The 12,311-nt window shown below is 39.8% G+C and overlaps 1 protein-coding gene across 2 annotated transcripts in view; it reads left to right on the forward strand.

Moving 5' to 3' along the window:
- MAD1L1 (mitotic arrest deficient 1 like 1) overlaps window positions 1-12,311 on the forward strand; it is a 339,536-nt gene that overhangs the window by 32,303 nt on the left and 294,922 nt on the right. Inside the window, exons 1-2 of one of the 2 annotated variants that reach the window (XM_030459653.1) lie at window positions 3,340-3,394; window positions 3,764-3,850. In XM_030459653.1, coding sequence (XP_030315513.1) covers window positions 3,393-3,394; window positions 3,764-3,850 — 89 coding nt within the window. In that variant the 5' untranslated portion in view covers window positions 3,340-3,392. Of the gene's footprint in view, window positions 1-3,339; window positions 3,395-3,763; window positions 3,851-12,311 lie in introns of those variants that run through there. The other variant, XM_030459652.1, reaches the window with a different exon arrangement.

Genomic DNA, 12,311 nt, shown 5'->3' on the forward strand with positions numbered 1-12,311 from the left:
TGTTCTCAGGAACTTGTGAAATAAGAGGGTTGCTTACAGCAATGAGGGCTGGCTCATAGCTGTGAGACTTTGGGAGATGACCAATTCTCTTCAAAGTTTAAGCTCTGATTTTATTTCATTACGCATTTAGTGTCATTCCTCTTCTTGGAACTGTGTAAATTTGGCTCCTGCCAAATTGTGTGTGATCAGGATGGGATGTAGACCTCAAAAACAGGCTTTGAAACCACTCCATACAGCTATTTGACAGCAGGGTGTATGCAAGGGGTATCTTTTAGTATCTAATCACCTGACCAGATTTAGTTATACAGAAAGTGAACTCTTCTTTAGAAGGGTTAACACCCATTTTTACTTTTTCTGTTATAAATCTTTGCTGTTCCACTTAAAAATATCTAATGCCACTAGAAGGTTTTCCAGAAATAAGTATAAATCTCGAGCTGCCAATTGCAGAAACTGAGACTGGAAGCTGCCTGTCAATTTGAATTGCTGAGCAGATGAGGATGATTGTTTTTTATTGGAAATCTGTCAGTAGCTATCATTGCTAGAAATCAGGGGCTTTTATGGTCCTGTCTCATTTTTCTATTGGATTAATTTCAGTTCCCTGTCTCAGTGCTAATACATTCTAGTATGAATTTTGGAGAAAATCAGAAAAGATATCAAGGTCAATAGAGTTTTTTGCCCATTCAAAAAAATCTGTGCAATTATTTCATTGATGCAGTGTAGCGGGAGGAGCCATTCTTGCTCCTGAAGCTCGACGAGCTGCTGGTCTCTTCCAGGACTCCAGCCACCACACAGCGCTTCCAGGGTAGAAGTGTAGCAGGAAGAGCCTTTCTTGTTCCAGAGGCTCGACGAGCTGCTGGCCTCTCCATGCCTCACACCAGAGTGTACCCACAGGTACCTTCTGTGGGTGTGTGTCCCACCTTTATTGGCCCCCTGGTCTTGCTCATGCCCAATAGGGGCCTGTCCTAATCAGGCACAGGTGGACTCACACCCACTCACTGGCAATTCGCGGCACCTGGTTGACAATGTCTCTCTACAATGCAGGGGCTAAACACTTGTTTTGCAGGCTGGCACTCAATGTGTCAAGAAAGATGCCAGATACTAACTACCCTTGTGATAAATCTGCTATATTTAGCTGAATTATAAGAGACTGAGAACTTCCTGTTTCAGAAACTTGCTGACTTGGCATTAATTTTTACAAAGATTGTCCATGTTGAAATTGGTGTTTCTGCTTACAGCTCCTTTTTCCCCCAAACAAACTCAGCATACCTAGTGCATTTTTATCTGGGATTTTCTGTTTTTCAGCCTTTGATGACTGTAGTGGGTAAAATATGGTGAAATAGAAAGGGGGACATTTGGTTTTTGGCCTTTTTTTTTTTCCTTCTCACCAGTACTAATACAAAGTTGCCTTTATCCCTAAGTAACCTCTACATTTTTCTAGTTGGTAGCTACTGTGGAAAGAGAACATCAATTTCCTTAATTTGTGGGAAAAAATAATCTGAGTCAGAGAACCATATTCTGCAGATAAAAGCTAATGAACCCATGCTGGAATCAGATTGTAGTTTATAGATTTGTCTTGTAGATTTTTTTCCTGTTATTTGTTTTTCCTGTAGACATTGTGGAGCATGCAAACCCAAACACTTTCTGGCATAAGTTATCATTTAATTCTCCAATTATATACCAATAGGAAGGACTTGAGTCCTTCAACTTTGAAAACAAAGTTAGAGCTCTGTTAGATTTCAGCTGGGATTCCAAGAAAGCAGTGGGGATTTTTTTCCCTTGCACTTGGGTTATTTGGGGCTGCTTGAGATAAAAATCTCTTCATGCTCAGCATGCTTGAATTATATTAACCAATGCTACAACATACTTGAAAAAACAGATGCATACTGACTTAAAGTTGCCTTGTCTCTGCTACTGAAATTTGACTTTTAGAGGTTTTAATCAAGCCACCTCCAGGTTGGTGTCTTGGTTTCTTTTCCTAGTTTCCTCATCTTTTAGGGACAGTGTTTCATCCTTTTCTGATTTCTTTGGCTGCTTCAGTACGTGTCTCTGCTGTGAGGGAGATCTTGTTCATCTCTTTTATTGTTAAGATTTGCATGTACCACAGGTGCCATCAGAGGCTTCAAAATTTTCTGCTTTAAGTGTACAATTCTGGGAGGAAAAAACCAGAAACCTTGGAATTGTGATTGCCAGAATTGAATCCTGATTATCTGCATCAGCTCAGTGTCTAACTGATTTTTTTCACTTGGCAGGAAGTGACAGATGATTAAAGAGAAAAAGTGATGCCTTTTCTGTATGTGAGTAGTTGGCTGGAAAGTGTATTACCAGAGAAACAGATTCTTTAGTCCTGGATTCAGGCATAATCCCAGTGGTCAAGCTAGAGGCACATTGCCTACCTATTCAGTTTTTGGACTGGCAGGAGCCTCATTCCAGGTCTCTATGTGAATAATATAAAATCTATCCAGGCTTAATTTCATCTGCCAACAGTGGTGAAGCTTTGATTTGTATCCCGGGGGACTCAAAATAATGTTTGCACAGATTTCACTTCTGCAAAACTAGCTTGCCACTTGCTCCCTATGAAAAATCCCCTTCAAATCTTAAATCACATCACTGGTGAGGGTGCTACATCTTGCTGTAGCAAAAGGATGTACTGTGATGAACTTTCCAGCTTCCTTCCCTTTGAGAAGTGTGATACAGAAACCTCTTCTGGGATGGAAAATCCTTTCTGGTGGCTCAAGAGAACAATATCTTTGTATCTTTTCATAAGCTGCCTTCATTTAGAGCTGAATCTCTTACATTCGTGATTTAAAGTGAAAAAAAACAAAAGACCAGTTATCTCCTGGTGACACTATTGATGTGATTTTTGGGACTGCCAGACTAGAGTTATCTTGATCCTATCCCACTAGCTTTAAGAATTTGTCTTTGGGTTTGATGGAAAAATAAAGCTATTCCTGACAACTGCAGAGCTGTTGCTAGTGGATCTGTAAAAAATCTTTGATCTCTTTGACAGGAAAAGGTTATCAGAGTGGTATCTGCAGTGTCCCCTTGAGCTGATGGATTATTTCCCCCCTTCCCCTCCTGCTGTGGCTTTGGAGCCACTGCTCCTCTGAAGGACTGAAGTCAGCACACTGATAGTTGTGTGGGAACAGTGCTTTGAGTCACCTCTGATGTACCTGAACCTCTGCACTATCAGAGGTTACCAGCAGCAGCCAGTAGTGTTGAATTACAGTCTAGGTGTAAATTTACTTCGTCCTTTTCCTACCCTCTTGGTAATGATCCTGTGATCGTGCCCCATGGAGATTCCAGAGTTGCAACTAGAGTAACTCTGGGTGTACTCACACCCGTGAGTTTGCTCTGAGGAGTAGGATGAGAGGAGGCTGTGAACACCTGCTTTCATGTATGTTAAAAAGCCCCAAATGTATATGTTCAAATGATAAGCTGTCTCTTCATCTGGTATGAATGCTTTGCTTTGAAGAATTAGGTCTTGCTGACTCTACATTTGAGTGCTAGCTCATGGTTTGAAGTGAACAGTGGTGAGATACTGTGCTCTGGATGGTGACTGCAGCATCCAGCAATAGCTTTCATAAACCAGGTCTCTGTCCCTGGGAAAGGATGCAGCTCTCTTGGTCTAAGAAACTTGAGTAACTTTAGACTGGTGGAATTGCTCTGCCTGCTTTTTGTGAGACTGTTCTGTGGTCATTTGTGTAACAACAACAACTTTATCCAATGATTTGTTAAAAGTTCCTATTTTGTTTGAATTGTGTAGGACACCTGATGATCTCTCAAGGCAAATTGTGGCCCTGCAGCAAAGAGAGCTTGTGCTGAAAGAGCAGAACTCAACCATCACAAACAGGTAAGTGATGCCAGTAGTGGGAGCTGGTAGCAAGACTGCTATATTAAAGCATATCTATAAAGCAGACAAGGAGTGCAGTGTAAGAGGAGGATGGCTTTTTAGATTTCCCTGCTGTTCCACAGAGCCTTTTGTGCTATCACTGTCTTTCCCATGTGGATGAAGAGTTTTTTGCTTACTTAAAGCCTTGAAGGAGGAAAACGATGAAGAACTGAGAGAGAATGATGAAGAGTTTATCCAGATTTATTTTATGAGATAATGTTTGCAAGGGATAGGAAGCTGCTTTCCCATTTCATCTGGAAAGGGAATGTTACAGCAAAATGTACAAAGCAGTCATCTGGGTATGGGAAGAGAGTAAGAGGACTGTTACTGACTACTTACAGGACCAGTTTGTGTGGATGGTGGTGGGAAAGTATGTTTGCAGTGTTGGTGGTGAGGCACTGCTAGGCTTTGGGAGGAGCAGTCTGTAGAGAGTGAGATAGGTATTTGGAACTGAGGGAGTTTGAGCATTTGCCTTGGTGGGAAGTGAATATCTAAGTGGGGAAATTAATTTGTCTGCCAGAGCTTAACTTTCCAGATTGCAGTGGTTGCACACAGTATTTCTTAACATGGTTCCATAGCATGCCAGAAAGTGCTTCTCATCCTTGGTGTACATGTTCTTGCTTCCCACACTGATATATTTCCTCTCATTTGGAATCCATTGTCTGTTCTTGTTTAAAAACTATACTTCTGTACTTCTGCCTTTCAAAAAGGCTTCTGGACTGTTTGCATTACCAAGGTGTTAGCTGACTTGCTTAAGCAGCAGAATTTCACACCAATTCAACATTTGGTGTGAAAAAGTTGAATGTAAAGCAGTCAAATGATGTGTCATCAACACTGGACAAGCACTCCTGGCTTGTCTGGGGCTGCAGTTGCTGATGTCTCTTGAGGTACATTGCAGATTTTGGTTCAAGAGATGATTGAGTTCTGGGCTCCTCCTTACTAGTGATGGGCAGGATTCAAGCTGGGTGTTAAAAGCTTCATGTGTGCTTCTACTGTTAATGACACTGTTTAGTCAGTTGTGAAATGGTTAACCAAGTGTAAATTCCCATGAGTGTAGCTGGCCAGGTTGTTTTGTGGTGTTCTCAAAGTAGTTAAAGGGATGGGGGGGAAAAAGAAATCTCACCAATACAAAAAAAAAGACATTTCATTTATTAAAAATAAACCAAGCAAACCCATAACTGATCAAAAGATCAAATAAAAGAATGATGGTATGTTTAAGTTATTATTTTTTTCTCTCAGCCTGTCAGAGAAATGTTTTTTCTAAATTTATTAATAGCTGAGGGGAATCATCTGTTGAAAAAGCCTTTTGGTAATGCCTGTTCATGCTGGATGTAATTGTGCCAATTTAGTTTAAAAATAAAAACATGATTAAGATGACTTTTGATTTCAAGTGAAATGAGCTGTAAAGCTGCTTAAATTAAAATTATAACACTTTCTTGATGCAATGCTGTGTGTCATTTCCAAAACTGATAATTTCAGCTTTCTTCTTTTGCATACCTTATTCTGTCTTAAAATGTAGGCAGCAAGATACATTTTTCAAAACCTTTCATTACAGATGATTTGAAAGTTCCCTGGAGAAGGTCTTGAGTCGTAGGAAATAAAACCTTGTTAAAGAAGCAAATCTAATTTTCTCTTTTCCCTGAATGACGTCCAGCTTCAGCTGATGGTCTTCTCTTTTATTTGTTTCTTAATTGTGTTCAGAATGGTTTGTGCATCACAGTAACTTCATATGTGATCATGACTCCCTCTAGTGATTGAGCTCAACATTTATTCAGTTTTCTGTCGGCTTTATTTGCAGTTACAAGTTCTTTTAGTCTGTAGTTGAAATGTGTTTGAGTCTTCAGTACTGATAGGGCTCTGTTTGATGCAAGTTGGTGGTTATGTGTCTATAGAGCAACGTGCAATGGAAAGACAAAAAATTTTTGCCTACCCTAAACTGCTTTGATTAATTTTCTCCATTGAAATGAATGGTTTGGTGGATGCTTAAGAAAACATAATTGGAAGTTGACATCTGACTATTTTTTGGCAGTGGAGAATCACAGCTAGTCCTGGTTTACCTGTTGCTAAAGTAGAAAACTCAGTTTGGTAGAAGAGGCTGGAGTGGGATGGTGATATCACCAAGTGGCTGATACTGAGTTTGTGTAAAGCCAGTGTAGGTTTGGTCATCACTGAGCTTTTAACACAGGCAGAAGAATGCCTGGAAGTGTTCTTTGTAAGCTGATTATTTCCTTTCTGTCTTTACAGAAGTTTTTTACTCCCAGTGCTGGTACCTTTCCCACAGTGTTCAGTGGCTGTGATAGACACTTGCCAGCTACTCCTTGTACAACCTGACAGTCCCCAGTTTCTCATTGGTAAAAGGAGATGCTTGGGAGTAAAGCAGGAGTTAATTGCTCATGTAGCAGAATATGATCAGAAAGCAACCAGGCATGGAAAAGGTATCACCAGGGATCAATTTGCTATGTAAGGTCCCCTCCATGTCCTTAAAGCTGGAGACAGATCTTGCTTAACTGCTTCTCAGTGTCCCTTTAACTTCATCTGGAATGGAGAGCTGCAGTATCCAAATGCAGTGGTGGCAAGATTTTCCAGATAGCACATGGCTCTACTAAAGAGGTGATTTATTTTGTCTCATTCTTCTTTTCTTAAACTGTTTTCCATTTATTATTGTCTCTTTTTAGAGCCAATGTTTCTGTTACTAAAAAGGCAGCAGAAGTCATCCCACCATGAAAAGGCTGCGTGGCTACAAAGCAGCCCTTGCTCTGATAGTTCCCCTGCTCCTGGTTTGGGGATCTGTAGCACCATCTGTGTTTTGTGTAACCAGTGTCTCAAGGTCTCCCAGAGATCAAATGATGATGCACATCATGTGTGCTGTATCACCCAGACTGGATCCTTTCAGACAAAAAACCCCACAGCACTGAATTTCCTGAACAGTGGGTTTAAATCCATTTCTTTTAACATTTGTTTTCATGTTTGAGTTGTGTAGTCTCCCTTGGATCTCCCTGGTTTTTTTCTGGGGAGGAAAAACCTTCCTGTGGTGCTAGGAAAAAAAAAAAAAAGAGGAAAGGGTCAGTCTTGCAACTGAGCATGTAAAAAGCAACTCACTTCTCTTCACAGCTTCAGAATCGCTGAGTAATGTAGCTGAAAGTGCCATTAATAGTGCCTGATGGAATCTCACTGCTGTTCTGGAGTGTGTTGCTACAAGTTGTGTAAATAGAGTAAATTAGACTTTCAGCAGCACCAGCAGGACGTGGTGTGGAGCTCTGTAACTACAGGAAAAAAGATAACAATCTAGAGGCTTAAAAGCTCTGAAGAAGGTTGCTCAGGGCCACTTGGATGGCATGAAGTATACCTGCTCTGCTGTTTAGGAAAATGTAATGAAAGAAAGGTGTTTAATTAGTGGCTTAGTTTAACCATGAAGCTATCATTAGTTTAAGCACATTTTACCCCCCACACCTCCTAAGTGTGAATGCCAAAGGCAGGGTAGGTGGAAATGTGCTTTTCCAGGAAGAGTTAATAGTTTTAGCTTGTAATATGGAAAATCAGCCAAGTGGTTTATAAGCTGTTGTCTTATGGAAAAATGATGTAGTTGCACTATTTTTATTAGTGAGAAAAGTGGCATTTTTCCAGCATCCCGTATGCATATTTGGAGTCACTGGAGAGATTTCCTAAAACTAGCCAAGCATTCTGGAAGTTGAAATGTAGAGGAAAGACTCCCTACTCATCAGTATTGTCCTCTGAAATGGCTAAGCATGAAGCAATGATGCTGCTTACAGTTCAATTTTTCCTTCCATTTTGAAAGACAAGGTATAAAAATGTAGGGGTTTTGTTTGGTCACTTGCAATCTTTCCCCAAGTGATAATTTCTCTTCTACTTTTACTCTTGTTGTCTAAGTGTAATACTGGCTTTGGACCATTGAGGTATCCTGTAGAAAGCCAAAACCAAGGAAATGCAGAGGTGAAGCGAGTACTGAGCAGGATGAAGAACACAAAGGAAAATGGGAGAACAGTAAATCCTTGGTTCTGGTGCTGAGATCCTGGAGCTTATTCCCATCACCTAGTGTCAGAAACCCAGCTGTGTGTCTGGACAAATAGTTTCATGCGTGAAAAGGGATACATAGAATGTTTGAAAAATATTTTCCTTCTACAAGAGCTCACAAAGCTTTTTTAAGAGATGTGGTTGTTTACCACCTTTATTCATACAAATCATGTAAAGCTGATTTACTGAAATAACCTGCTGTGTGTGTTGTTGCTTACAAATGAAATGAAAACCCGGAACAATTGAATGTTGGGGAATGTAGAGTGAAAAGAAAAGGCTTTTGAGTTGGGGAGCAGGTTTTTTTTATTTTTTATTTTAAAAGAACAATGATTGAGTAATGATAAGCTCAGAAGTGCCCATCTCCAGAAGTGCTGCTGGCTCAGAAATGTGTCGTAAATCTATTGCCCATCTTTTCTTTTCCTTGGATGTCCCAAGGAGTGTCAGTCACACATATAAATAGAGCCTGTCAGGCTCCTTCTCCTCATCTTCTGGAAAGTTCGACAGAAGTTTAATTACACTGAAATGTCTTTTATCTGACATAGAGAGAAGTGTTAGCTTTTTGATAGGCTTTATGAATTATTTTGTGATCAAAAGAAGCACTTAATGTCTAATATAGGGTTTTTTTCTTTGTTCATCTGTATGGCACACTGTGCCTTGATATATTTGTGGAGATGTGTGTGTACCTAATGCCAGACAAATGTTTATTCACAGTGCTTCAGGGCAATGTTAACTGCTGGCAGCTTCTGCATTCCTTTTCAGAGTAATATTATGAAGAACTAACTAGTAGGTATTGCTTTTTCTTTTCTCTAAAATGGATCTTTCATGCATTTTAATACTAGAAAGTAGGTGATAGTATCCCATTAAATGACCATTCTGCTCTCTCCAAATGACCATACTCAAATAGTAAGCGTCCAGAGCAACATCTGGCTATTCCTGACTCAACCTGGGTAGGTACAAAACTCTTCTAATTTTTTTCTGTCATACAGTTAGCCCCTAAGAGAAAATAGGAAAGCAAAAAAGAAAAATAAATTACTCGACATTGACTTATGCTTCCAGTTCTAAAAGCATGGGATTTTGCCCAGACCTTTACTTTTCATGGTTGTGCCATTTTGAGTCTGATTTCCTGAGGAAGTGAAGCTTATTACTGTGATTTGTGTGTGTGTGTAGATGAGATGATGCCTACCCTACTCTTTTGAACTTGCGAGTTGCCTTCTCTTAAGTTTGGCAGGTGGAAGAGGTCTCAAACATAATAAATCCCATCATCTTTATGGAGAGCAGGTCTCCAGATCTCTCAGATCCTGTCGGTGCAGGTGGAGGTCATGTCCTGTTAGGTATGAGAAAGCCAAAGACCTTCTTAAATGTCACAGTGACAGCAAGGTTCTTGTGGGACATCCTGCACCTTTGGCACCCCCCACTCAGCCTGGCAGTGGGTGGCAGGGTTCTGACACCATGGCAGTTCCACAATCTGTAATTTCTTCTGTACCAAGTTCTCCAATGTGTTATGGCACGTGGTAGGACTGTGGTGATGTTGTTGTTATCATTTTCCTGCTGATGGTATGAGAAATGGGATTCTATTTGTGTCCAATATTCATGTCTGGAAAGAGAAATCCATAGGAAACCAGGCAACCTGGGTTCTGCAGCTCTCTTTTTCTGTTTAATATATAGAGAAAGCCTAAGGAATATCCTACAGGGCATATACATAGCTGTAATTCTTGCTGTAATAACAGGGGTATTGAAGACTATGGATTTTCTGAAGTATTTTAGGGTATTATTTATATTGTCTATTTTAAACAGATTGATGTTTTCCCAGGGCTTTGGGGAGAGTGGGTACAGCCAGGATACACTGAGACATTTTACCAAGGTAAATGTGAATGCTATAGGATTTTTTAACTGCTATGAAGTGGTGTCAGTTCAAATACTGCTCAGAATATTGTTTTGTCTCAAAAATTAGACTTTCTTGGCCGAGATGTCTCCATCAGTTGATCATATCTGCATGTAAACTCTGTTTAGCTCTGTAGCTAATTGCTTTTTTAATGATTTCTCATCTGGATCACGTCAGCTCTACTGCATGACTTCTTCAACCTGCCATTATTGGTATTTTCAGCATGTATTTTCATTTTAATATTCTATGTGTCTACTCCTATACCTGTGAATGCATTAGACCATGGTGCAATATAGAAAATGGAGGAAATACTGTAAGTATGTAGCTGTTGAGGGAAGGGCATTTTATTTAGTTGTGTTTTCCTAATGTCAAAGTTTTCTCATCTATATAAAAGCTGCAATGCTTAAAAAGTTTAATGAAAAATAAAAAATAAGCTGCCTTGTCTTTTTTAGCTGTGTAAGGCAAAAAAAAAAAAAACAACTTGTCAAAACTGCAGTCAATCCTCTCTCCCAAAGCAGCTTTCTTTTGCTGTTTTGAAAGTTAAATGACTAATGTGCATAATTTATTTGAGCATCTGTGCTAAAAACTTGCATACCAAGTTTTAGTTCAATGTGATCAACAATGGCGAAAATTAGGATTTATCATGGAAATGCTGACGGATGTGAACATGTGTGTAGGCTAAACCGGTGCCTTACAAACCTTCTTATTGTGCAATGCTAATGGTGAAACACTTTTATTTTTATTTTTTTTTCCCCCCTCTGCTGTAATTGCATTTCCATTCCCCCGTCTGCTTAATTTGCTCCCTTTCAAATCTGGGGTTTTTAGTTGCGCTTCGTATTTGAATTCTTGCTTTTTCTGGAGTCTGCATAAAACCTCTGAGTTGTCTTGTGATCTTTCGAAGCAGAAGATACCCTCAGTTTTCTGGGTGAGTGAGGGGGAGAAGCAGCATCCCGAGATGGAGCTGGTGCTTTGCAGTACCGTGCTCAGAACAGAAGATGGTGCCGGCAGCCTTGGCAGGTTCTCTGTTTTCCTTCCCCTCCTCCTCCACCTTCTCTGTCTTGCACAGCCAGGGTGCTGTCACCAGGATTATAAATTTTGGAGCCAATTAGCTAAAAAATGTTACAAGTGAAAAGAAAGAAAGGGAAAGCTGCAAAGTATCTTGATGTGAATCTGCCTGTCTTGGAAACTCTTCTGTGGGGAGCTCAGAGGTAGCAGCCCTACTGCAGCCCTGGTGCAGCTTTTAGTGATGCAGAAGATGCTTTTGAGGCATCTGGTTAAGGAAGGAGTTGTTGGTTTGGAGGAGTCAAGCACAGGCAAACAAGACAAGGCTTTTTTTAGGAAATTGTGCACAAAATATAAGGTCTTCTGTTGAATGTTGGAAATATTCTGAGGGTGTTTTTGTGCCTTGGCAGTATTTCTTCCTTTTTACATCGCTGTCCATAAGATTTCTTGTTGAAGAAAATGTCTTAATTTGTCTATAAATGTGTTTATAGTCACTTGCTCTCTCTGTCTCTCTTAAGCCAGTAGTCAATGTTTTATCTGGCCCAGCCACACTTCATTGCTTAGATGAAATTTTGACAATTTCTCCATGCAGTAATTCTTTTGCAGAATGTGTTGCTCCTTAGGAAAGGAGATGGGGTAGAGCTGTAGATGCCTTTGGGAGGAGAGGTTGGCAACTGGTCCAGTTGTTTTATTGCTGATGACTTTGGGCATTTTTTAACTCTAGCCATAAGAGAAAAACTAGTTAGGATCTGACATTCAGAGGGCCCTTTGGGGCTGGATGCTTGGTCAGAAGGCTTAGGAATTGTCCTCTGTTGGAGTTCAGAACACTGTTCTAACAATATGTAACTTCTTTTCTGTCATATTTTATGTATGGACTCTTTTTACGTATTTTCAATATTTAAAATGATGTTCACATATTCATAAGTTTTAAAATATGGTCTCACTGTTAAGAGATGGAAGTTAAAACAAAACAACCAAAAAACCCACAAGAATTCCCAACATAGAACCCACAAGCTCCCCCCCCAGCTTTCCTTTTATTCAAGCAACAAAAATCAAATTCTTATGAGTGAAATAACTACTGAAGAGGCTTTCTGTTTCTCAGCCAGAAAAAGCTTTTGAAATATTTATGGAATTAAACCAAAATGTGTCCCTTTCTGGCTGTGCAAATAAGCAAGTATCAGATTTAGCCTATGGCAGTTGCAGGATAGAGAGTCCCAAGTATCTCCTACTAACAAAGAAGGGTGTGCTTTACAAAACCAGCATCAGTTTATTTTTTAGATGTGATTCTGCTGACAAAACATCTCGTATCCATGGGTTGTCTGAAAAAATAAATAAGTCCTCCTCACACCTTGCATTGGAGATAAATATTGTTATCAAGACAGTGCATTAATCAGCTCTTGGAAACCAAATGTATCATTTATATTGATGCATCTTTACCTACTTAAAGAGCAAGACTGAAGTAGTTTCGTAGTAGCTGGGAGCCTGGAGTAGTGCTGCTTATATTTT

The sequence above is a fragment of the Calypte anna genome, chromosome 14 (genome assembly GCF_003957555.1).
Source record: "Calypte anna isolate BGI_N300 chromosome 14, bCalAnn1_v1.p, whole genome shotgun sequence".
In the NCBI taxonomy this organism is placed as follows: domain Eukaryota; kingdom Metazoa; phylum Chordata; class Aves; order Apodiformes; family Trochilidae; genus Calypte; species Calypte anna.